At 39.6% G+C, this 27,068-nt stretch overlaps 1 protein-coding gene across 4 annotated transcripts in view; it reads left to right on the top strand.

The window, feature by feature from the left end:
* pacsin3 (protein kinase C and casein kinase substrate in neurons 3) overlaps positions 1–27,068 on the top strand; it is a 39,878-nt gene that overhangs the window by 3,777 nt on the left and 9,033 nt on the right. For 2 of the 4 annotated variants that reach the window (XM_044217608.1, XM_044217850.1), the window contains exons 2-9: positions 1,752–1,809; positions 13,827–13,928; positions 14,802–14,958; positions 15,489–15,724; positions 16,776–16,931; positions 18,512–18,687; positions 21,438–21,558; positions 26,044–26,186. In XM_044217608.1, coding sequence (XP_044073543.1) covers positions 13,875–13,928; positions 14,802–14,958; positions 15,489–15,724; positions 16,776–16,931; positions 18,512–18,687; positions 21,438–21,558; positions 26,044–26,186 — 1,043 coding nt within the window. In that variant the 5' untranslated portion in view covers positions 1,752–1,809; positions 13,827–13,874. Of the gene's footprint in view, positions 1–1,498; positions 1,810–13,826; positions 13,929–14,801; positions 14,959–15,488; positions 15,725–16,775; positions 16,932–18,511; positions 18,688–21,437; positions 21,559–26,043; positions 26,187–27,068 lie in introns of those variants that run through there. The other 2 variants (XM_044217692.1, XM_044217776.1) reach the window with 2 other exon arrangements.

The raw sequence follows: 27,068 nt of genomic DNA, 5'->3' as shown, positions 1-27,068 counted from the left end.
TCTCTGTCAACCCTGAAACGTAAATTTTGACAATGAAATCCGTCAGTTTAACCCTGCCTGGAGTGGCAAGTATTTGTTTATTTTACCGCCATCTCCAAACGCCTGCTATTTCTTGGACCATTAACCATTCACATCAATGACAAATGAAGTGAGTGGATGTTCTGCTTTTCTGTTTTCTTGGAACAGGCCTTTCTTTATACCTCGCATCATCTGCCCTTTCACTGTTCTCTAATATCTAACCTCATGTCACGAAGCAGCTTGTATGTGGTTTCGCATTATTTGATGTCGTGTTCATTGCCAACCAATTGCGTTAATTGTTTCTGAGAAAAGAGCGTGGGGTTCTCGGCTCTGACTCGTTAAACATAAAAAATAAAAAATGAAACTGGTGTCAAATTAGAGCAGTTATCCAATCATCATAATGGGAGGCACTCAGAAAAGCAGTCTTGCTTTACCACAAGGATGAAGGATTTTTAATCTATATTGTGTTAGCTGATGAGAAAACTGGAGAGAAGTTTATCCCCAGTGGCTGTGTTATTGAGCTACCACTTGGGTTTTAGGTTAAGTGGATCTTTTGATCCTACCAACATAACTTGAATATCTGGGGGGAAAAGCCTTTATTCCAGTAGTTGTAAATATAAATCTATATGATTTTTATGTTTCTAATGAGGTAAATCCCAATTCTGGATCACTGCCAAAACAAGTGCATCTCCATCCAAAGTTTATTTTCACAATAGGCCTGCATGATGATTACTATTTTTCAATGTATGATGTATCATAATTTTGCACCACCATGACTGTTGGAAATTTCTTGAATTGATATGCCTGATTTACTTCCCTATTGCATGCCAGAGTTAATGTTGATTCTGGTTCATAAGTTATGAAACCTTACTGATGGATAACACCACTGTTTTTGCATGTTTTAGTCCCATTTACTGCAAATAATACAAATTTAAACTACAATGATACTGATTTTTTTTTTCTTATCTTCCAAGCAGATATTGGTTTCCCCTCAGTTAAATAAAGAGACTTGAAACTTGTTGGAAATGGTTAATTCAACACAGTAAGTGTTACCTTTTCATTGCGTGGCAATGTTGTTGTAAGTGGGGATTGATTTGAGAACATTTCCCCCTAATCTATGGCAGATTTAAATGCCTAGATTAAAAAAAAAAGTGAAATGTGAATTATTTCTTTGTTTTTTTATTTAGGCATTTTAAATCGTCCATGCTAATCTGAAACAAAACTTAAAAATAAAAGCAGACAAGAGATTTACTTTTTTTTTTTTTTAAATGTTAAAAAATTGGAAACACCTTGATACGACTTTTAACATGATCAGAAGACATTTAAAGTGATTTGTAGTAAATCGGGTAAATGCAAAATCACTGGTGTGGTCTTTTTAAAACCTGACACTCCCTTCCCAACTCATTGCAGAGGCAGGTAATTTTAGAGGTGTGAACTAACTGCTCTGACCTCGTATCATAGGGGGCCGCTGGTCTCTGGCTGTTTCATTAGCCTTCCACTACAGGCGCCATGTGTGGCATTTCACCACGACTCCCAGAATGTGCCACCTTCCAGCCAGCACCGAGCCATATAACGGGCAGCTCGTCCAGCCCTGTCTGAACGCTGTCGGTCTGCAGGGGGATCTAACCGCACGCCGCTCCGCTGTCTAACAAACCTCTCTGTGTTTTCCCTTTGCTGTCGCATCTGCTCCTGAGGGATCTTCCTCTCTCCGTCTGTCCCTTTCTGTCTCTCAGGCCCACGGAGACAAAGGCGTTTGGACATCTGTCCATCTCTGTTTTCGTCTCTGACAAGGTAAGTTCTGCTGTCGCTCTGGGCTTCACTCTTCAACAGTGCCTGCATGGTTTTGGTCCTGTGCAACATGTGGTTTGTGTGCTGTTTCTGTTGTATATTTACTGTTCATAATCATGCTTATTGCTCTGTCATTTAATAACAGTACTGTAACATTTAACATGCTGCATTTGTGATTCACTTAATTGCTGTCTGTGTTTTGCACCCAGCATTTTGGTTTACAGCGACATCCACACAGCTGTTTCTGCACTTGCTACCAGCTACGTATAATCCTCTCAGTACCTTGATTTGTTGAGGTAGTTGATGGTATCTGTTTGTTGTCTCGCAAAGCCAGATGATATCTCTTCAGTCTAACAACATACTTTGAAATGTGATTTAGCCTCGCCAGATACGTATCAGATCAATCAAGTAAGAAGATTTGCTCGCTACCCGTCAAAACATCTGAACATTGTGAACAACAATATAAACTCAATTATAAAGATATAAAATAAGGCACTACCTATTTCTTACCTCACATTTATTCAGAAACTGATTTTGGTGTATAGTTTAGGAAACTAGAACAACTGCAGTGGATTTTGTGTTTCAGTTTGGAAAGCAAAAGCATTTGGTAGGTTTCCATCCACCTGTATTTTAGCCCTTTTTCCATTTTAGTGACTTGTGTATTTTCTGTTTGGAGTCTTCTCTACTCCGTGACTCACCAGTTGATCTATCTGCCAAGATGCCATTCAACAAACCGAAACAGTGAGTATCGGGGATTGAATGATACCATCTGCTTAGGGTTGTGACATTAGGTTCATGGTTTGATACACTTGTGATCATTTTGGAATGAAAACAAAATATGACTTTACAAAATTAGTTATTTATTCCTCCTTAGGTGCAAAATGTGCAACTCACTGGAAATATTTTGGCACACAACTCCCCTTAACACCACATGTTGTTTTTACACTTTGTTTTTTGTTCAATTATTTATATATATGTATGGTGTAAATTAGTTAGCTTTAGAGGTGTTGGTAGGGTGATTTTCTTTCTCCTTTGGACAGAGCCAAGTTAGCGGTTTCACCCTGTTTCCAGACTTTGTGCTAAGCTAAGTGGTGGCTAGCGCAGCTTCAAATTTACTGTACAGGAATGATAGTGGTATTGATCTTCTCATCTAACTCTTGGCAAGAAAGCAAATCAGTATGTTTCACAAAATGTGGGACTTTTTGTTTTAAACATCTTCACACAAACGAGGGTTCTGCAGGACATTTTTTCATTCTGAAAGCTTGTCAACATTTACATGCAGCAGCTGATCAATTTTTCAGCTACATAATGCATACAAGTGAGTAGTATGCTGTTGTTTGGTTGCATTGCTGTATTCGACAGCAGTCTGACAACATTTCATTTTAGTCTGTTGCTGGATTTGAATGTGCGTGCCGTGACGATGGGCAGGGACTTCTTCCTTCTTACATTCTTATAGTCTTCACTCTTCACTCAGCATGTGTGTGCTAACTTGGCAGTTGGCAGGAGGACCAAGTCCTCCAGTTGGCATTTTAGTGAAGCTTCAGTTACAGCTAAGCCACACACTGTGGTGGCTTGTAACATGGAAACTAGGCTAATAAAACAGCTTGTGGGCAAGCTCATCCAAGAAGTGATTAATTCCAAAACATTACATTTACAAACTTTTTTTTTAGATAGATTTTACTCCTTGACTTAACTCAGTTGCCAGTTCAAGCGACAGATCAGAGAAAAGCATGATGTGACTTCCAAAGTAACCCATAATGTGTGTTTTATTTTTGCCAACAGCAATCATCATTGTGAGCATGGTTATCATTTTCTTTCTTTAAACAGTGAGTCTCTCATTTCGGAAAGAGACACAGCAGCGCTCTGGCACACAGCTGTTTCTCAGGCCAGCTGTTGGCAGAGTAATAGCCACTGGAGCAAAAAAAGTATCTCAAAACGCTTCTGTTTATAGATGTTTGAAGCCTCCAGGTCCTGATGCGTACCTACATAGTCTCTCAAACTCTGCTGGAATGCAGACGTACTGTAGCAGAGGAGATTATAGACTAATACTCATGTAGGCCTCCACGTGCCTGATATGTTGAAGCATATAGACAGAGCCTGGCTGCAGGGAAGCTGTTGGTGTACATTAATCAGATTAATGACCGTGAGTTTTCCAGTGGAGCTTATGAGGTCTGGACCTGCCTCTCTACCCCCCCCACCCCCTTCACTGGCCTGACCCATTTCTCTATAAACCAACAACCAGAATCTCCTCCTGCCATGATTCTCTCTCTCTCTCTACCATCACCCACCCTGTTAGCAGGCCTGTATTAGATAGCTCTGTATTGTCTATTGATTGACACGATTGTCAGAATTTCATGTCTTTGATCCTCTTTATGTTTGTGAACTGAGATGTCTGGTTGTTTAAAAAAAAAAAAAAAAAAAAAAAAAAAACACATCTAAGACATAAACAGTGAAGTAAATCGTACTGTGCGTTGAATGTGAACAGCTTGTGTTATTGTCACTGACAGGAAAATCCAGCCAATGGTATGGTATTGGGAACAGAAATAGTGGTGTTTGCTTTGGTAGTTTCAGTTTATTCCAAACAATCCTTGCTTTAGCCAATAAACCGCTAAATATGCTACCTCCACATGTAAGATGTGTGTTTTGCTATGTTGTTGAGAAACCATTAGTGTTAAGAACATACTAAACATGCTGTATGAACGGACAGATGAGAAGCAGTTTGAGAAGTTTCTATGGGTGTTTTGATACTTTGTCACGTCCTTTGTAACTGATGTGAGTCCAAACAGACTACAACTGCCACCATTCACGAAGAGCCAATCACAAACTTTTCAGAGCCACGGTGAGTGTTTGGTAGCCTGATAATCAGATTGAATTGCCATTTGTTTTTACTTCATCACTGAGTCTGAGGGAGGGGGCTTATTTTGCCCTAACCAGTCAGTAGCGAGTGACGAATCCAGCTGCTGACAGTTTTTAGCCATGCTAGCCGCATGGCTCTATGGATGGCAACGTCAGTCTGTCGGCCCATCACTTTGGTCCAGACTGAAATATCTCAATAACTATTTGATTGCTAGGAAGTTTGATACAGATATCTGTGGTGCCCAGAGGATGAATCCTAATGTCTTTGGAGATCCCCTGACTTTTCATCTAGTGCCACCATCAGGTCAAAATTTAAATTTGTCAAATACTTGACTAAATACCAATATACCTGCAGAACTAATGACATTCCCATCAGCCTCAGCTGTACTTTATGTTTAGTGTTAATTAGCAAATGTTAGCATGCTAAACTAAGATGGTAAGCATGCTAAACATTATGCCTATTTAGCATTAGCATGTTATCATTGTCATTGTGAGCATGTTAGCATGCTGACATTAGCATTTAGCTCAAAGCACTGCTGTGCGTAAGTACAGCCTCACAGAGCGGCCAGCATGGCTGTAGACTCTGCGGTAGCGGTTGCTAGGATTATTTTACCTTTTTCATGGCAATCAAAGAAAAAGATTTAAGAGTTGTTATTTCTGTAAATCAAGATTTGTAAGTCAACTTGTACAGCTGCATGTCGCCATTTTCAGAGCACTTTTTCTGTCAACATGTTTCTGGTGACGATGAAAGATTACGTCCCCATTTTAATCCTGCCTACAAAGCTCTGATTGGCTCAGTTGTTTTTCCAACCAGGGGAAACAGCCATCAGTGAGCACAACACCTGATCTATTCAAACCACTGGAAAAATTGGGAGAGTAGTGATCAGAGTTCTGGAACCAGGCAAGGTGTTTGATACTCAAAAGTATTTCTTGAGTATTTCTATAAAATATAGGCCTACAAGATAAAATGACTGGTGTTTAAGACAGCCACACCTCAGTACAGAAGCACAATGTTAAGTAGACGTGTAGAAATCTGTTGTTAATGTAATTTGATATCTGATGTATTCATTTGGCTGGTGTATCTGCATCTGTAGTTTGTGCACACATGCCCTTCTCCTGCATTTACATGAGCTCGACAGACCAGTTCCACATGCCCTTTAAGCAGTGTTTTGTTGCTGTGTTACAGAAACCACATCAGAAGATGCTTGTGTGTTGTCGTGCTATCAGACCTCCTCTTTCTCACTGCCCTGCTGTGTCTCTTTAGCTCGTAAACTTCTGTCTCTATTTCACATTTATTTTCCACACAGAGGTGGTGAGTGACACTTGGCTCATCCCGAACTGAGTTTGTTTTCTCCTACACTTCTCTCATCTCATCGCTTATCCGTCACAAGCTTCGCTCTCTCATTTCTCTCGTCTTTCAGTCTTTCATGGCCTCGTTCATGCCATCACTTTCCCCTCTTTCAACGGTCCTCCTGTTCTCTGTTGGTCAGGCCTGACGGTCTGCTGCCCAGTTTTGGATCAAGGACCAACTTGTAGCTTTTGGATGACTTCAGATGGTTAATGGACTAAATGAAAATGAAACCAGGGTCCATATTGACACAAACATTCTTGAGACAAAAACAGAACTGTCATGGAAGGCAAGTTTTGAATGATTTCTACATATTTTCTTAAGATCAGAGAAGCCCCATCATAAATTGTAACATGGAAACACGTCTAATAAAACAGCTTGTGGGCCTCAGTCACCATTTTAATTGTTGTTTTTGTTTATAATCCAAACAGTACAGTATGTATATGTCTTGAGGATGGAGATGATTTATAACCTTGGGTGGTGAAAAACATGGAGTTTAGATGCTTAAATGAAAAGTTCAACATTTTGAGAAATACGCTTATTTGCTTTTTTTCCGAGAGTTAAATAAGAGGACTGATACCACTCTAAAGCCTGTGTGGTACATATGAAGCCACTGCCAGCAGCCAGTTAGCTTAGCTTAGCATAAAAATTGGAAACAGGGGGAAACAGCTAACCTGGCTCTGTCCAAAAGTATTAATATTTGCACATCTAAAGCGTACAAGCGTTATGTAAGAGACTGATCATCTCTCACACATGATAATTTATCACCTTTTAGATCGTCACATTGGCTCTTACGTCCCATACATACTCTCCTACCCCTATTACCCCCCCAGAAAAACCCTATCTGCCCTCTGACCATACTGTCTACAGCTCTAGCAGGTCCCTCACCTCCAGGATGGTCGGAGGTCCTGGGTGGCCTGTGTGTGTTAAGAGGTTGTAGTTAAACTGAGGGGATTGAACCAAAGTTCATGATCGGTGATTGAGGAATGTAAACGTCCTCAAAGAACACACGCGCACACACAAACACAGAAAAACTCACATACAGAGCCATGGGAGGAATGATGGGTGTCTCATGGACTCTCCACATAAACCAAACACAGCACTTTCAACTGACCATCTGTTCATGGTGATACTCCTCAAGCCAGTGGTCTGTGCCCCCACCACGGGCCCATGGAGGAATTTGATAGCGAAATACTGAATTGGGATTATGTTATAGTATTTTTTATTTTGTAATTCAACAAGATGTATTCAAATTTACAGACTTGCTTTACTCTAACTCAAAAAATATTTACTAACCAGCTGTGATTGGTCAGTATCACTTTACTACCTGGGAATTTTTGTCCTCTGCTTCAGAAACACTGTTCAGTTAACTCCAGTGGCTTCATTTCTCATATCTAGAGATAATATCTTGTTAACAAACATAAACCGAAAGCGCAGATCAGTGTGAAGTCTTGTCACTCTATCCCTCTTTTTCACTAGATTAGGTAGCCAGAGCCAGCTGAGTCATGCCAGTCCAGTAAACTGGCAGGTATACTTAAACTGTAAATATACACGTCACAGTATATGGGACTGTCGTGACTCAAGACAATTGATGTAACCAGCTATTATCTATAGTGTGTTTATTACTATTTGCATGAAAAAAGCTCTGTGTGCACATTGTTATAACTCAGTTTACACAATGTTGACGTTTTAGCAGGCAGAAACAAGACCAGACCTGGCCTCCCGTTATACTTTACCCATTTCTGATCCAGGTTTTTGTGTGTTAAAGTGCTTTGAGTGGTCAGAAGACTAGAAAGGTGCTATACAAGTACAGTCCATTTAACATTTTACCATTTACCAGGTAGAGAGGTGTGTCAGTACCAGGATAGTTGATCTGGGCTTGTACACCTGCATGTGTTTTAGGCAAGGCAGATCCTGCTTTATGCTTATACAGTATTCAGCTCAAAGTACTGTATCCTGCTAATGAGGTCTGACTGTCTGTCTCAGTCTAATCCCTTTACTGCAGGCTGTAGTTACCGTGTGACTGCTGAATACACACACAAACAAACACACACACATACTCCTGGGACCTTCTCGGTGTGATCTTCCTTCCTAGCAAATCGACGCTGAGTGCTGTGTGTCATTGTGGGTCTGATAATGGAAGCATTATGAATCTGTTAGATGAAATTTAGAAAACAAAGTGAATAGACAGTACACTTCCATTAAGTCCCCCCTCCTGTAAATGCCTCTCTGTTTCATACTCACAACCTAGCAACTATAATTTAAACAAACAAATGTATGAACATAAAGGCGCTTTGTCTTTCTTACCTTTTGTGTTGATAGTCTAAATATTCATAAATATACTTCAGTGACCATACTACAAGCAATACTATAATAAAAATCCTATTGTTTAGAAATCATTTGATAAATAATGATAATTTAGAGCCAACCATTTACTGATATCTGAAATTTAATTAACAAGCTAGACATGTAGAACCATGTGTCATCTGCGTAACACTTAACATGAATACCATGTTTAGATGATAGACTGTAATGACAAAACATGCACACAGAAAAAAGAGGGGGCCAGGGACTGAACCTTGGGGCACACCAGAAGAAACACCTCAAGGCATTTCTTTTTTCTGAAATATGTAACTTTAAGTACATTAAGAGCTATGTTAAATTATTCTTAATTGGTTAGTTTACTTGTCTAATTTGCAGTCTTATTGAGACATTTTTGCTGCACAATTTTCCAAATGGAAAATAGCCATAAGGTGTTTAAAAGTGATTTTAAAAAATGAACTTCCAAAGCCATGTATTTAATTTATTTATCCATTTATTCAACAACTATTGGATGGATTGCCATGCCATTTTGTGCAGACGTTCATGTTAAGGTCAGGATGAATTGTAATAACTTAGGTGATTCCCTGACTTTTCCTCTAGCACCATCATTAGGTAAAAATTGTCATTTACCTATTACTCTTGTTTAGGACCAAATACCTCAAAAACTGATGACATTCCAATAAACCTCAGCTGTACTTTTATGTTTTGTGCTAATTAGCAAATGTTAGCATGCTAAACTAAGATGATGAACATGGTAAACATATTCCTGCTAAACATTCGTTTAATAGCATGCAGATGCTAGCATTTAGCTCAAAGCACTGCCCACTGTAGCAAGGCTGTAGACTATTGGTCTTGTTTTTCTTTATTATTAAAATAAGAATTAGATTACTTTAGAAACATCAGATTGAATATCATCTATTAATACTGTAGGTTTTGAGAATCAGGCCCCAGACTTAATACATTGCTGTTTGTGTTTGAATGTGGTAGATCATGACAGTGGTTTGTTGTGAAATTGAGGTTGAGTGGCTGTTTTTCTATGAGGAAACATGTTAAAGCACTTTGTGGTTGAACGGTAGCTCTGCTGACTTTTATGGCCAGCGTCTGCACACCTCCAGCAGGTATAAAGATAATACAAGTGTAAGCAGCCTAACCTACTTGCTTTCAATGAACCGCACCCAGATAGAGACACACACACACACACACACACACACACACACACACACACACACACACACACACACACACACACACACACACACACTGCTGTCCTGTAGGATATAGGAGCAGTAATTAGCGATCCATGGTGAAGTCAGTTCTCTCATACTTACTCATGTTCTAGCATGCTGGTGGCAGATACCTTTTGTTTCTAGCATACTTGCCATTCACCTGTGACACACACACATCCTTCTGTTACGTCCACCTGTGCTGTACAGTCTAAACAGTGTGGAGAGCTCAGCTGTCTGAAGGGGATTAGCTGCAGTATCTGACAGGTGTGATGTTGTGCTGTAGTGTTGAACGTCAGCGTTTGGCTAATCTTGAATGTCATAACAGACACACCTACAAATACATATTAAACCTGATGTCTATTCTGCCGTTGGCTGGTCATTGCAGTCTTATAGTCTGGGCTAACTGTAGAGTTTATTTAGACACACTCCCACATTGTTCCCTGCAGATTTCACCAAGGCTACAGTTGTACACTACATCTAATTTAGCACCAGCCTGCTCCCAGTGCGCAGATCTACTGCTGTTATTTTGGGAGTTAACTAGTTATTTGCAGTGATAGAGAACATTGTGGAACACAGGGAGGAGGAAAAATAACCAGGAACTTCTCACAGTCTTGTTAAGTCAGGCCTTGTTGTAGAGCACAATCTCATACAGAAGCAGTTCAAAGTGCTTTACAGAGTCATATAACTGTAAATATTAAGTTTAAACATGGGTATAGTCTAGTCTACTCTGTTTGACACTTTTCTCATAACTGTTCTGGAAGAATCCACCTTAAATACTTAGTATATAATTTAGGTGTTTGGAGAAATTCTGATTTATAGATACAAATAAACATTTGTTTAGTCTCTTAACTGGTTATAATTGAAAATACTGTATACGGTACTTTTATCTAATGTTTACAAACATTAAACAAATATAACTTTGACATTAATAACTTAGATTTTGTTCTACTGTAGTTTAAATGCAGGTGATCTACAACATTGACAATAAATGTCAAGTCTTGCTGTCAGCCTCTCATCAAAAATAAGTGTCAAATACATAAAAATCTATCCCAGAAAACATTTATGTACTGCAATTCTTTTTATTTTGCATATATGCCAATGTAATATCTATCAGTGGGTGGGGCTTTTGTTTACTTCAACTTACAAGAGAACCAGGCCTTTATTTTGAAACAAGCTCTTATTAGCTCTGACAGGATTTTATTTCTAAACCCTTCTCTTTTTTAAATCATATTTTAGTTAGAAGTCTTGCTATTTTCTGATCTGCTTTCACTTACTGTGTTCATTTTAAACTTTAAACCCAACATTTCCTCCATCTGTTTCACATTAAAAGCCTTCCAGCATTTCAAGGAGCAGGAAGTGTTTAGTTTCATAAACAGCTATCTTGCCATCGAGAAAGCACGGCAAAGTAGAGTCACTCAGTGATCAACAGAGTCAATCAATGACTATATACCGTGTTTGTGCTAAAAATAGAAACTCACAGCAACAGAGTATGATATTATTTGATTTGTGCTGGTGGAATTCATGCAGGGGAAGTTTACCTGCATGTTTAAAAGAGTGTTTCACCGATTTATCATTTCACTCCTAACAACCTAATAACATTGTTGACTCATAATGGACAATTAAAAAAAAAAAGACAGTGATTCCCAGTGATTATTTAAGTACCACCTTTTTATTTGACAATTCTCAATATCTACTGTATGTGAGAAGACAGTGTTGTCTGTGAATCGGCCTGCCACTGTAGCCTGAAGTTTGCAGATGTTCCAGGGATCAGTTTCTACACCCACAGTTGTAGCACAGGGACCAAAATGCAGTGCACAAAGCTTTAACTGGCTCTTCTCAAAGTGACTTTGACAAAGACAAGACTTCAGTTTTTCAGTCAGCTAGTCAGTGTCGAGCAGCAGAGTTCTGGTTTACTGCAGACAGAGGAGGACTGGAGTAGTGGCATGTTTTCTTCCCAGGTTGTTGTGTCTGCCTCAGGAAGTTGTCTGGCCTTGAAAGAAGGTTTTGTCCAATGGGAGGACAGCGTGGAGGAAATCAATGTATAGAGAAGTCAGGTCACAGTGAACTGTTGACAGGGTTCATCAGCAGATTGCAGAGCTGCACAGCTAAAGAAGTTTCCTCAGGTCGTGTTGGAGTGCAGCTGAATTAATTTGCTTGTTTATTCTGCTACATCTTACAGAATATCTAATAGATAGTTTACAACACACTATAATGTAGTTATTTTTGGGCCAGACTAAGCGAAAGAATCCATTTCACAAGAAAAAAGCAAACAATCTGAGAAAAGTTAGAAATACTAAACATAATTTTGTGTAACAGAAGTATTTTTATTTATTTATTTATTATCTTTTTAATCATCTTGTGACCCCTCAGATTTATCTTATTTTATCTTATTATTTATCTTAACCTCAGATTCTGAGGTTTGGAACCCCTACTTTTATTAATGCAGTCAAATTTACTTTGAAAGTCACTTCGATGTGATTTGTTGCATCAAAAAGGAATGATTTTCTTCAATCGGACTTTAAAGGTTCCCTGTACAGTTTTAGACCTCAAGTAGCGCTATGGAGCTGTTTTTCTGTGAGTGGGTCCCTGTTTTGTGTATTTTGCGCACGCACATGACGACGCACATGCAATACACAGTCCTGCCAATGGTGTCCCACTTTTCCACTGATCTACAGGTGGCGGTAACACTCCAAGATATGCTGCAATGCGCCAACAAAGGCAGGAAGGAAGACACGTGGATGTAAACAATGCTGGATTTTAAATACCTAAAAAATCAGCTTTGCAACAGTTTTATGAGGAAGGAAATGCACTCAACAGAATTTGTTAGAGGTCAAAGAGTCACCCAGTGAGTTCTGAGAAACCCTGAATGTAAACATAACTTCTGTTTATTTACAAGAAAACTCCACAGGGCACCTTTTTACGGTACGGTACAGGTGGTGTTGTCTTCAGGCTATGTCTTGTTCTTCCTTCTGTCTTAGCAGTTTGAGTCTTTGTGAGCATGAAGACGCAGAGACATTACACAGTTATAAAATGATTTATGAGTTATTATCAGAGATGATTTTGTGCAAATGTTTGTGGATCTTCTCTCTGATGAATGAGATCCATTGTGGATGAACAGGACTGGCTGACACAGATTCCTGCCTCAGTAACGGAGCGGATGTGTGTAACAGGGCATCAGTGTTTGTCGGACACACACAGTCCAGTTTGTGTGTGTGTGTGTGTGTGTGTGTGTGTGTGTGTGTGGAAGGAAAATTGGGCAGCGACGTGGAGAAAACAGCCCTGTGGGCAGCGAGCGGTGAAGGCTCTGTAGCTTTCTGTGTCGACTGACGTGGCGCTGCAGTTTGCGTACAGTGAAGCAGTGTGACTGGAAGGTCATGGGTTTGATGCCCAAAAATGTCTTTTAAGGAAATCATGAAAGCCCCCTGACCTCACTACATACAATGCATGTATTTACATTTTATTCACGTAAAACACATAAAATATATACTTAGATTGAGTTAGTTTGGTTATTTAATTTGTATCATTGTATTAGTATTAGCATTTTGTAAAGGCTCACTCCACACATTTTACCCATAAAGATCAGTTTGCTAGTAATTGGTTAGTACTTGAAATCGTCGTATGTCCTCTGTGGCTCTGTAGCAGCTTTGTCAGCTCTGAGAAAATAACCCTGGTCTTAAAAACAGTCTCACCTCAAGGTCTATTTATTAGCTGTTATGGAGCTTTCCATCATATCACACGTTTTCCCTGCTTGTCATGGAATTGTAATTGTTCAAATTTCCCTTTTTTTTTTCTATTTTTGTTTTAGTTTTTTTGTTGAGCACTTAATGGACGTCTCTTCCATGTTGGCTTAAAAGTTGAGTTTCAAAGTTCATTCTTGATCTTGACATAAAGCTGTTGTTACTCAACCCTGATTTTGTGTTACAAACTGGGTGTGTTCTATTTAAAGGACGTGAGCGTTTACCAGTCAGGGAGGGTCAAATGAGAAGACTACATTTTTGGAGCGTGACCTAAAATAGGGATATCTCGGCCTGTGCTGCATTGATTTTAACCATTCAATTTTTAAATCAGTCTCTCACAAGTGATTTTTTTTTTTTTTTGTTCTTTGAACTTTTGTGTCCTCTCTGGGTTGAGATAAGTCTGTGACTGGATTAATACAAGATTGTCAATCAGTAACCGGCTGATTTCCTAGCTTGTCAAAAGCTGATGTGTTGAAGGTTTTCACCTGAAACCAGCTGTATGTAATTAAAGGTATTTGTCTCTCTCTGCAGTTTTCTTCTCTAGCCGCAATCATTCCGTGCTGTAAGGCCGACCCCAAAATGTCTTCCAATGGGGACCTCAGTGACCTGGGCAGCTCTGACAGCTTCTGGGAGGTACAGTAGGAGCGCGCACACACACACGCACACACACACGCACACACATTTCTGACATTGATAGAAAACTTAAGAGGAAAGATTGATTATTAAATCATTAAATTAAACACTGTTCATACATTACTGGCTGCAATTATATAGCAGTTTTATCCAAAGTGCTTTACAATTCGCCTTTCATTCACACACACACACACACACACACTTGCATACCGATGGCAGTGGGCTAACGTGCTCGTCTGACTATCGGGAGTAATTTGGGTTTCAGTGTCTTGCCCAAGGACACTTTGACATGAACAGAACCGCCAACCCTGTGAATATTGGACAACCCACTCTACTTACAAAGCCACAGCCGCCACAGCTAGCATCACTAAATCAGTTATTTAACAAACAACAAACAGACCTTACAATCTTTGTACTTGAATTATTTAACCAGATCCGATAACGTATGTTAATGAAGCCCTAAATATATTTATACTGGGCTATCGGAGCAGCAGAGAGGAGCAGCCGGAGTTTGAAGCAGTGAGATAAGGCAGCATGTTGGTCTGTGGTGTTTAGATAGAGACACATAATGAGTCCCTGCTGACTGACTGCCGGCTTCACAGCCCTACCTCTGGAAAAACTACATACCTTACTCCTCTCTCTCTCTCTGTTCTGTGCGTCCTCTTTCACTCTTACGACTTCTGTACATCATCACTAGTCCACTAAACATCCTGCCGTGTCAACATGCATGCTAACGTTTTGCCACACTAATATTAGCATGTTGGTAACATGCATTGAACTGACAGGCCAACTGATATAGAAAAGGATTTCAATGCCTTACACCAGTTCAGTCTTATTTCTGTTTCCTCAATTATTGTATGTGTTCCTCTGCAGCCGGGGAACTACAAAAGGACGGTGAAGCGGATAGACGATGGTCACCGGCTGTGTAATGAGATGGTCAGCTGCTTCCAGGAGAGAGCAAAGATAGAAAAGAGTTACGCTCTCCAGCTGAGCGACTGGGCCAAGAGGTGGAGGGGTGTCGTGGAAAAAGGTGAGTTGAAAACACTAATGATATGGGGTGCAGGCTGCAGCAGACCATCAGTTGTATCTAATTGCCAAGGTCTGCAAACAAGTAATTTAAGTTTAACTGCAAAGCTTATGGAGCTCCATTTAAAAAAAAAAAAAATGTTTAAGGAAAGACTTGAAGCTTTGCAACATTGATTTGTCCTGTAATTAGCCAGCACCCTACAGAGAAATATCTGTTGTCTTGGAACAAACAAACTTTTTAGCGCTTGATATTAACTGGAAATATGGCAAAACAAAAGTTCACAAACTTTTAAGTTTTAAATCATTCATTTACACAGTTTTATTTTCAGTTGATTTACAGGAAGTTTATTTCAAAGCATTGGCTGAAAAACTCCTAATACCAAATCTGAATCTTCACCACAGTCAAACTAATTGGTCCTTAGAATGAGAATATGTCTGTGTAATTGCGACAAACCAACCAACAAAGACAATTGGTTGTTTCAAGCTGAATGGGATGGTAAGACTGTATCTCCTCTCCCCACACTTGTCCCTCAGGTCCTCAGTATGGTACGCTGGAGAAAGCGTGGCATGCCTTCATGCAGGCGGCCGATCGGCTCAGCGAGCTGCATCTGGACCTGCGGGAGCGGCTGGCAGGCGAGGACAGCGAGAAGATGCGCAACTGGCAGAAGGATGCCTTCCACAAGCAGATGATAGGAGGCTTCAGGGAGACCAAGGATGCAGACGACGGCTTCCGCAAAGCACAGAAACCCTGGGTCCGCAAACTGAAAGAGGTGAGGGCTGCCCGAGTGGTTTCTGATGTCAGTCAGTAGCATGTCAGTGAAGTTGGATTTACGTAGGTTTTAATTCATAGTTGAGTGTCAGATTTCACCCGTTATCACCTCCGCAGCGGCTAATGTGTTGTATATGATCAGGCCATATTGTGCTTTATATTCCCAACACTAACTGTGTTTACAATCTTTGTGATACAGAGCGACTGTGAGCTACACACATAGATTTATAGAACTAAAATCCAGGTAACTTGTTGTTTTGCTGCATCTCTTTACTAAATAGGAGACTGCCGCCGTGCAATCGCTGTATTTACATTCATTCATTCATACAGAGCGACGATTGCAGTGAGCAGAGGCTCTGCAGTGTAATCGATTTGTTAGATGTTTGTTACTGAGAAGGAGAAGACTACTGAGAGTCTTTCTTTAACTTCCTGAATGTTGTCTTCACTCTCAACAAACTCCACCGGCATCAGAAACATGTTGGGGGAAAAACACAAGCAGCCAGTCACAGTTCTTGCAGTCCCCGACGTGTAGTTACATTTTTGATGTCTACATTGAACAGTACTGAAGAGGTGAACTCTTCAGTACTGTTCAGTGTTTAAACCATAACATACAGATACTTTAATTGAAGGAGATGATTGCAAGACTCTTAACATATTTAACTGCTGTTACAGTTACAGTGGCATTTTAACATATATTTAATCATCTAATATGTTGTCATATTTGTACAAATAACATTGAACAAAATGTTATACCTAACTCTGTTCACTATTTCCATTTTTCTTTCTTTTTTGTGCCCTGCCCATTATGAGATAACTTTGTGACTGGGATGAGATGATGAATGGAGCCACTTTGCCAAAGTTAATTATATTTGACAAAATACTATGACGAGTTTTTGAGAGTGAATCATGTTTCTAATATTAGACTATTCCATCAATGAATGTGTCAGTGAGGAAACAATAGTGCATTTTCAGATAAGGGGGTGTGGTGTATGTAATAGGAGCTGTATTCATTACAACAGCAAATCAAAGTGAATCATTGTGTGTGTGTCAAGGTGGAGTCCAGTAAGAAGAGCTACCATCAGGCCAAGAAGGAGGAGTGGACGGCGGTTAACAGGGAAACGCACGCCAAGGCCGACCCAACCAAGTCGCAGGAGGAAGTCCGCAAATACTCGACCCGGGTGGAGCGCTGCAACCAGGAGGCCCAGAAAGTACAAAGCTTACACACACATTTATTTCACTATCCCCATGGGGAACAGTCATTGACCTTAACCAACCTTAACTCAATTGTAACCTGTACCCTAAAACCAAGTCTTAACCCTCAAAAAGTAGTCTCTACCTGTGGGGACCTAAATTTTTGTCCCCACAGTGGCACAAGTCCCCATGGGTTAGTGTGCATTCAGGTTAAAGTCCCCACTGGGATATAACAACCTGAAACTCACACACACATATACATACACACAGTCTCATGCGTAGCTCCACTTGGGTGTGTCAATGAGTCCAGAAAAACATACCTGTGTGTTTTTTGACTTTTGAAACATGACCGGGCTTGTCGCCTCTGTTCTCTGCTCTGCACAAACCCAGCGGCAGAGAAAAAGCTCCAGGTCCTGAAGAGGGAAATGATCAATGGCAAATCTTGACAAGGAAATTAAATCCGGTATCATGCTTTATTTGCACAGTTTGGGGGAAATACCTGAAAAAGCACTTAGACTTCACTCATTTGTCAGGGCACACACAACCCGTCTGTATTTCAACCTGTCGATCGCTGTTGACCTGACCTTTGCCACATTAAAAGTTCCATTAGTGAATCACATTGAGGCTTTTATGGTGCAGCAGCGCCAAGAAATGTGTTGTATTTGTTACTGGGTCAGCACAGACTCTTGCGTTTTTCTGTTTTGTTATTGGATTAGTTTTAAGTATTGTACGAAGTAATAGTACAAGAAGAAGCAGCCACACTGAGCAGGTTGTATGAAAAGCTGCAGAGAACAGGTTCTTTCTGCAGTTAGTGAGAACCGCCACACACGTCATCAAGGTAAACAATGCTTAGCATGTCATCCTGTTGGATGGAAAATGTGATTGTGTTTGTTTGCATGGCATGGTACGAGTGTCCCAATCCTGAAAAAGACTATTATGACCTGTTGCCTCTTAAATACTCGACATGGAGCATTCTTTTTTAAAACTTATAGGAGTTGAGAGGAGTGAAACAAAAAATTGACTCATTGAGATGAATATGGGTTTGGAATTAAGTTGGGTTGAAATGTTTTTTTGTTTGTTTTTTTAATGTTAAATACTTTTAAAGGAGAGGTAAACGTACTTAAACATTAATGTGGTTTGGAGTTGGCGGCTTTGTTTCAGTATTTATAGTATTTATAGTCTTTAGCACACATGGACACACATGCACACAGATACAAGAGCACATGTGCAAAAAAGAAATGCTGTTTTTTTTTCTCTATGAAACTGTGGATTTAGCAAAAAAAAATCCTGGTTAAAACTGAAATATTAATTTCTGGGGTTCAACATTATTCAACACCTCTCAGCTGCAAATCATTACATACAGTAAAACAGTCACAGCCTCTCACCAGCAGCTGTGACAGAGTGACGCTTGAACGAAGTCTCTCACAGTGTGTGCACTGCCCACTAACAGAGCAGCCATCAATCTCTAGGTTTAATGTTAAAAATTAGACTGCTTCCTGAATGATGACACAAAGGCACATTTGCTTCCCTTCATCTTCCTGAATGTGGGGTGACAAAGGGTTGTACAGTAGCTCAGTATGTGTTCTGTGTGTGGCAGATGAAGGAGCACTACACAAAGGCCCTGGAGGAGCTGAACCGCTGTAACCCTCGCTACATGGAGGACATGGAGCAGGTGTTCGACCTCACCCAGGAGGCCGAGCGTAAGAGGCTGCGCTTCTTTAAAGAAGTCCTGCTGGACATCCACACACACCTCGACCTGTCCTCCAAAGAAGGGTAGGACACACACACACGCAGATGCATACGTATATACACACAAGCGCACATACATCTTAAGAAAAAAGAGGATGATTAGGCGATTCATGATCCATGACTCAGAACGAAGGCATGCAGCACTGTCAAGGTTTAGATGTGTGTGTGTGAACATGTGTGTATGTACACAGGAGTTAATAGAAAACTCATGGTGTTGTCCATTAACTATTGACCTTTCATTCTATTTAAACAAGCCACCGTTACCACGGTAACCATGACTGTTAAAGTCCAACAAGATATTTGTCCAAATATTGAACAAAAACACATCACAACACTTTAATTAACTCTGTGAAGAGGGAACTTCACATTATACACATTAGTGATGAGATTTGATGGGAATGCACTAGGTCATAAGTCAATAAAGTCATCCAGTGACTTTATTTATGTTTATTGTTTGTCTTGTTTTTTCTTAAAGGTAAATTGTTTAGTCTCCAAACTCAAAGTCAACAGTTCAAGTTGATAGCCAAAGTACAGAGAGACTGTAAAGGTTTCTGGCCCGGCCCGACTAATGAAAGACCACCTGCCATCCTACAGTGACCTCAGTCCAAACCCAAAATCCAGACTCACAGACTAAGCTCTCACAAACTTTAGTTTATGGAGTCTCTCATTACCTGAAGGGAATTACCATGCATGAGGGCGTTCATAAGCAGTGGCTCCCAACCTCTTTGGCTTGTGACCCCTTAAAGGGGTACAATTCTCACATGCCCAAATGTTTGTTTAAACAGTTTCTCATCACTGTAATCGTTCCCCCTGTCCATACTGGCTGTACACAGATTCCTTTTTAATGTGATTCTAATGTAAGTGATGGGGAACAAAATCCACGGTCTGTTCTGTGTTAAAAATATGTTCAAACTTTCAGCTGAAGCTAATATGAGGCTCGACAGCCAAATCAAGTGGGCATCTATAAAAGTTATGCTCTTTTAAGTACCAAATTCCCTCTTCCCCTTTTTCTTACTGCTAACTCAGACTGCTGAAGCCTCCAGCTGAGTTTTACATATGTTTGAACAAAGATTGTTAATTTTTAATCCCCATCACTCACTTTGAAATTGCGTTAAGAAGGGAACTCTTTACAAAGCAGGAAAAATATGAAACTATCCTTTTAAAATGAAGCAGCGTCTACTTGTGACCTCTAGTCACAGGTTGCATGTGTTTTTTGAGTTTGAGCTGTTCCACCAAAGTGAGATTTTCTCTAAATGTGTGAGATTGTGTGTCATTTAAATAATTGTTAAGAGTTCAAACTATCCAGTTCGTCACAAGAAAAGGGGAAAAGCTTTTTGTTTTAGATTCTATTAAATGGTTTCAAATGTGGACAAACATATTAAAGAGCAGTTTAAAGTAAACAGATTAGGTAGGGTTATGTGTCAGAACTACACAAGAGGAATAAAACAACAAGAAAAACAATATATTTTATAGTTTTGTAAATAAGTACACGTACTATAATTGAAGAAATGTAAAAACACTTCTCAAATGTGAAGCAAAGGTGGAATATTGAGTTTGAAAGTTCTTTCTTGACCCTGGAAAAAGTAGTTTGACCGAAAAAAAAAGTCTGGCTATTGACTTTTTCTTAAGCCTTCAATAGTATCTCATGGTCTTCCTCAGCAGATGGAGTTTGTTCTGTTGTGATTAGGATTGTTATCACGTAACCAAAGTTCGGTACTTAAGCCATGTATAGCTATCTCCATCACAGCTGAACAAACTCCATCCAGTTAGGAAGACTGTGACATGTGGCTGAAAGCTCTCAAAAAAGCTAGTGAGTGGAGTTAGGAATTTATTTATTTATTTTGTCAGAATGGGTGGAAAATTTCAGTGTACTTGGACAAACTTTATTCATATAACTTCCTTTGCAAAAATGTTCCATCGCACATCACTACCTTTTAACATGTATTCTGAAAATAGTCCTCTCCGGTCTATTGAATACAGTCAGAAGGATTTAAGAGGAGGTTCGGTGTTCAAAGAGCCCTCGGGTATTTACCTGCAGCTCCTGGAAAGGTTGGATGTAGATGAATAGATGCAGGTTTTTGCTTCATATCATCTGAGTGTAAACAAACCAACACAGCGCTGAATATGCACATACAATACTCTTATCTGGAATTCCACCTTTTTAAATGGAGGCTTCAGGATTTTAAAGTCCCAGCCCCCAGAATACACAGTGTAATCAGGAGCCTGCTGCAGTAAATATAACATAGTGTATTTGAGCTGTAATTCTGCCATGTTCAGGGCAGGAAATGACAAATACCGTAAAAATGTTTTGTTTATTTATTTTTTAAAATCTTGATTTAAGTTGCAACATCTTGCCTTCTAGCTGACTTTAAAGCTGACCTAATCAATATTTTTTATCTTTAACAAAGAATCAAATGACTATGTTTAATGTGAAAAGGGGTCACTCGTGGTGACAAACCCACAGAGAGTTATCACCCGATTCTGCTGTTCCCCCCCCTCAGCTCTATGGAGCTTTTTAGCATCTTTTAGGTTATTGTTTTGGTTTTATGGCAACTGTTTCTCTCTCAGTGGTCCCATCAAACCTGTTTCCAGCTGCAGAAGGCAGCTGTTTTCAGCAAAAAAGGTTCAGATAAACCCACGGCACACTACCTGCCCAGGACCACCATGCAGCAGACACTGTCGTTACACTGTGACAGAATTAAAATCTCTAATGACAGAACTTAAAGGAGGAGGAGGGTGTAGATGTGATGATTGACAGTCAGTTTGTCCAATAGGTTCAATGGGCTGTACCGGGACCTGGGTCAGACCATCCAAGCAGCCAATGACACCGAAGATCTCAGATGGTGGAGGAACACCCACGGACCGGGCATGAGCATGAACTGGCCACAGTTTGAGGTTTGGGCGGACACACAAACGCACATTATTCACTCTATTTGAATGCACACGGGACTATTTATATAATTTCATTCATTCATGTTTTTCTTCAAACAAGAAAACAAGAGTACTGTGCAGTAACTGTGTGTGTGTGTGTGTGTGTGTGTGTGTGTGTGTGTGTGTGTGTGTGTGTGTGTGTGTTTCATGTTCTTGTATCCTGGTGGGGACTTTAACCTGAATGCACACTCACCCATGGGGACATGTGTCACTGTGGGGACAAAAATTGAGGTCCCTAGAGACTGCTTTTTTATGGTTAAGACTTGGTTTTAGGGTACAGATTAGGGTTAAGGGGTTAAGGTTAGGCATTTAGTTCAATGACGGTGACTAGTGAAACAAATGTGTGTACGTGTGTGTGTGTGTATGTGTGACAGACTGAATATTAAACAGGCTTCCAGTGAAAGGCTTGTTGTGTGACTGAGTACTCTGAGTGGGGTCAGGAATGTCTGAATACACACACACACACACACACACACACACACACACACACACACACACACACTGATGCAGGTTTATTTACTTGTTGGTGGAAATCTACAGATTTCACCTCAGCTCTGCAGACCGGGCCACTGAGGACAAACAAATATTAACAGATATATTAAAAAAAACAATCAGCAGATTCTGGGAAGCAGAAGTACAAATTATTGTTTCTTTCCATAGTTTAAAGGAAACGTTATCTCATGTAACTCTCAGCAAGCAAACAAATAAGGATATATCTCAAAATGTAGGAGTAATACCACTCTCATGTCGGTGCAGTAAAAATGAAGCCACAGCCAGCAGCTTTGCTTAGCATAAAGACTGGAAACGGGGGGAAACAGCTAGCCTGGCTCTGTCTCCAGGTAACAAAATCAGCCCACCAACACTAATCAACAATCCCTAAGTAACATGTTATATCTCGTTTGTTAAATCTGTAACAAAAACGAACTGTAAAAACAGGCTTCATTCATTTCCTAAAAAGTTTTGTGAATTCAGCCTGAGGATGATATAACTGATTGTGATCAGATACATGCAGGTATTTCCACACCCTCTTCACTCTCTGTTCCTGATTCACAATGAAGGAATCAATATATTGTCCTATTTTCTGTCTGTGAAAAGATCTGCAGACCCAATTGTCAAGTCATAATAGAGATACAATCATCTGGATTCCTGCCTCCCACCCTCCACTTTTATTTTTGGCAGCTACACACTGACATCCTACAAAACACTTTACATATAATACTCAAAAATGCAGTAACTGGACCACAGAAAGTCTGTTAGAAGATTTCAGAAAATCCGTTTGTCTGCTTTTGATATATGATATTCACACTGAAATGACTAAAGGTGTCCTGAGCAGTTCATTCGAACTTAGGAGTGTTTACTGCTTTAGTAAAGATTATTTTGGCCATGTTCAAACAAAGCCTGTCAAGTTGTAGCGCGTCATTTTAGAGCTGCAGTGGTGTTCATTTAAGGTTAACCAACTGCAGTAAAATATCCCAAAACACAAGGTTTTATGGGCACAAAGATGTTGTGAAAACCAGCACTTCCTCATGTTTTAAAAGCTAAGCTGATAAAAATAAGTCTGGATTGATTCACATATTCAGCTGTTTCTTTATCTGTTATTAACTGCTGTAAATACCAGAGAAGAAGGTTATATCAATGAGGGTAGACAAAATATTAGAAACACGTGTTGGTATAAGCCAAAACAATTCAACAGCAGCACAAACTGCAGCCTCCAAAACTGAACCACCAACAACAACTCTGAAACAGTTTCAACACAAACTGAACATTATACTTTTCATGACAGTAGGATTTATTGCAGGACTGTTGTATTAAACTGCAATATCTAAACTAAAACAGCTAGGTGTACTTAGTAAACTGGCAACTAAGAGTATTTTCACCTGTTGCCAACACTTGATAGGATGAGGCGTTACTGAAACCATTGCTGCCTAAAATTAGATGTTTGTTTTTTGCTTCTTTATGTAAAGAGGTAAAATAAAGAAAAATATTTAAAAATATTCTAAGGTAATGAAAACACAACGATTTTCAGGTGATTAAACACTAATGAAAACATACTTATAAATATTCCATTTCTGCCAATAGCTCCTCCTAAAGGTTACACACTGGACCTTTATAAGCACTGTATAAACATTTAATAGATCATTTATAACACACTACAATGTAGTTGTAAGTTGTTTATTAATATACAGTATATTTAACTTCTCCTATGAAGACATATTTAATATTATTACAGCTGTGTTTTACTATATTGTCATTCATTATCTGTTTATACAGCAGCCTCCACTTTTAGATGTTCACAAATACATTAATACACTTATATCTGCTTACAACTTCATTATAGTGTGTTATAAACCATTTATTAAATGTTTATATACTAATGAATGCTAAATAGGGGGATTTAATGTAAAGTGTTACCATTTTGGGTTTCAGTGTAACAATAAAGAATGGCAGCTGAGGCCTGTACAGTATGAAAACTGTATTTATAGAAGATTAGTATAGCACAAACAGCTTAAAGGATGATTCAGCTGTTTTTGTCATGAAGTCAGGTGACAGTCAGGTGAGCATTTGGTTTCAGGCTAATGTACAGTGTAGAGATCAGGAAGCAAGTATGTTAAGAGTATGACAGTTTGTGGAAAACTTGAAAACAGAACAAATACATGAGATTTTCTTCACATTTAAAGAAATTTGGCATTTGGAAAAGTCTTCATATTTCTTTCAGTGTAGTACACAGTGAGAATCCCTGCTGTAATGACAAAGTGAACACTATTTAGCTTCCCCAGTTTCTCCAAAATTAAAAAATAAAGGGGGAGAGAGAGAGAGAGAGAGATGTTGGCAGAAAGAAATTAATCTCTTCTGTCCTCTGAGGAATCTCCTGGCGTTCCCACAGCACTGCTAACACGCAAACAGAGAGCCATTGTCTCCACACACACACTTGTATTTCTATACTTGTGAGGACTTCCTGTTGAAGATATTCATTCATAACTCCAACCTTCACTCCTCTACTACATACTTATACCTTTTAAAAATGTAAGACTTTTGAAGAGTGAGGAGCAGTGAGATGTCCTCACTTTGGAGGAAATCTGTAATTGTCATTCTCGAGAGATATAGACTATGCATGTGTGTTAATGTGCTAAGTCTATACCTGTGAGGACTTTTGGTTCACACACACACACACACACACACACCTCCTGTGGCGCTGATGGTTTGGAGGTTGTTCTGTGCTCCACTGAGACCAGTAAATACCAGTAACTGTATACCAACCCACCTCTTTTGTGGTGTGTATGTTTTTGTCTGGGTGTGATCCGATCAGACTCCATTGATTATCTACCACAGGGTGAGAGTGTTCATTAACTGGCTACTAAGACAAAAAAGCACATTTACTTTATTATCTTAGCAACATATTTGGAGACAAGAATCCACATAAAAACTTGTTGTAAAATATATAAGGTGCATTTTGGTCAGTTAAATGTCTCATTTAGTTCCATTTAAGATTGTTGGAGGTTTTTATGAGATATTTGTCACAACAGGTGTTTTTTGGTTTGTCTTCATTGCATTAAACAAGTTGTAATTTTCGTTATTATAATTATACTTTTCCAATAATAACCTTAAATATTTTATTTTCTAGATTAGAAAATACTGCAGTTTATCATAGGATTATAAATCCTCTGAATGGAATATAAATACCCCAAACAGCCAATGTACCGACTGTACAAATGTTAGCTGTAAGCTAGCTAGCAATCGACCTTGTGTGTTTGTGTCGCAGCTCAGCCTGACTGAACTTAGAACTCAGCAGGAACTTCTTTTTCTTTTTATTATTTCCCTCCAGTCTCTCTCCTTTTCCCTCTTGTCTCTGTATGTTTATGAAGTACATAAGACGTCAGCGCTTTTTTCCTGCTGAAGTTTAAACATTTTCAACTTGTGCAGTCTTCACGTCCGTTTGCGCTGCCTGGGCGAATTTGTGTCTTTCCATTGACTTGCAATCATGCCGCATCTGAAATTCAGATCTCATTCTGTCTGAACACACAGTAAGAAATTAACTTGAGCTGTGCCACCACCATTTGACCACAAGTGGCAATTATGTCACTAATGGCGCATTGAATTTCCTAAATAATAATGATAAATAATAATAATTAATTTCCCAAAATTCTACACTCAGTAGCTTTAAAGACATCATCATTAGGCGACCGGACTGACATGCAGTGTACAAGTGCAGGTGAGTCAGCAAACTGACCCTGTTCACATCAATATCTATTAAAAGTGTGCTAACGTTAGCCACCATATGCAAGTATCATACCAGACCAAGTACGGCTGTAGCAGCAAACCCCCTGAGAGTATTGAATTGAGCAATGTTGCGTTTTATTGCTTATGAATTTAACTGTTCATCTGTAAGAGGAAGACTGTGTTATTTCAAAACTGTGTTTACAAATTGTGTGTGTGTGTGTGTGCATGCAGGAGTGGTCTCCAGAGGCGAGTCGCTCCATCAGCAGGAAGGTGCGAGGTGGACACTCTGAGGAGAACGTGGTCACCCTCACCAACATCGTCTCCTCAGGTGGAGATGACGTCCCACCGAGTCCCATCACCCTGGACACCGGCAGGTAGGAGGGCACCTCCACGTCTGCTGCAGAGAGACTACAACAATCATTACTACCATGTTTCATTATAGGGCTGGATCCAATGCCTGGTTTTATCATTATCCACAAACAGTTGCTCTGTTGTCTTAAGTTTGTTGGTGGAAGTTAGAAGTAAAAACCTGAGCTGCATCATCTCTCAAAGGGAGACCTCTCAGTTCAGGATAAAGAGCTAGTCTTTCCTGTGCACACACACACACGCACTACATATGTGTGTGTACATCTGTGTGTGTGAGTCACAGGCAGATATAGAGGCAGCATGTAGTTTAGTTTGTTGCCTTGTAGTCACCCTGAGGAGTTAACATCTTGTAAATAACGCACTCTTAATTAGTAGCTAGCAAGCTGTCATTCTCTCTCTGTGTCTGTATGTGTGAGTTACAGACTTCGTTACCAGATTTAGCCACTGTTCACACCCCCCTAGCAGTACGTTTCCTCAAAAGCAACAGACTTTTTTTGTTACTTGCTCTACTTCTTTATCTAATCCCATCATGTCTGCTGCTGACAGTGCTTCACAAACGCACCACCATTCCTCCCTCAGCTAAAAACAGGCACTGTAGCAAATCTTTTAAAAGGAATGAGAGACAGGAAGCAGTCACATTAAACTCAACTGTCCACCTCTCTTGAAACTGCTCTGTGCTTGAGGTCCTGTTAGGTTTACAAAGAGACTTTTTGGTGCTGTTGGTCATAGTGCTGTGTATTGTCAAGTTGTGCCGTTACAAAAATCTTGTTAAATGTGACATAAAAAGCCAATTTGTATGCTTCCATTATGTAGATGATGCAAATGATTACTAGAGTGGAGAAAAATCAAAATGGGAAAAATATTTGGAGGCTGGATATGATAATAAATTC

The sequence above is a fragment of the Siniperca chuatsi genome, linkage group LG1 (genome assembly GCF_020085105.1).
Source record: "Siniperca chuatsi isolate FFG_IHB_CAS linkage group LG1, ASM2008510v1, whole genome shotgun sequence".
Lineage (NCBI taxonomy): Eukaryota > Metazoa > Chordata > Actinopteri > Centrarchiformes > Sinipercidae > Siniperca > Siniperca chuatsi.
The sequence above is the reverse complement of the archived record's forward strand: the minus strand, read 5'-3'. Positions and strand labels throughout refer to the sequence as shown.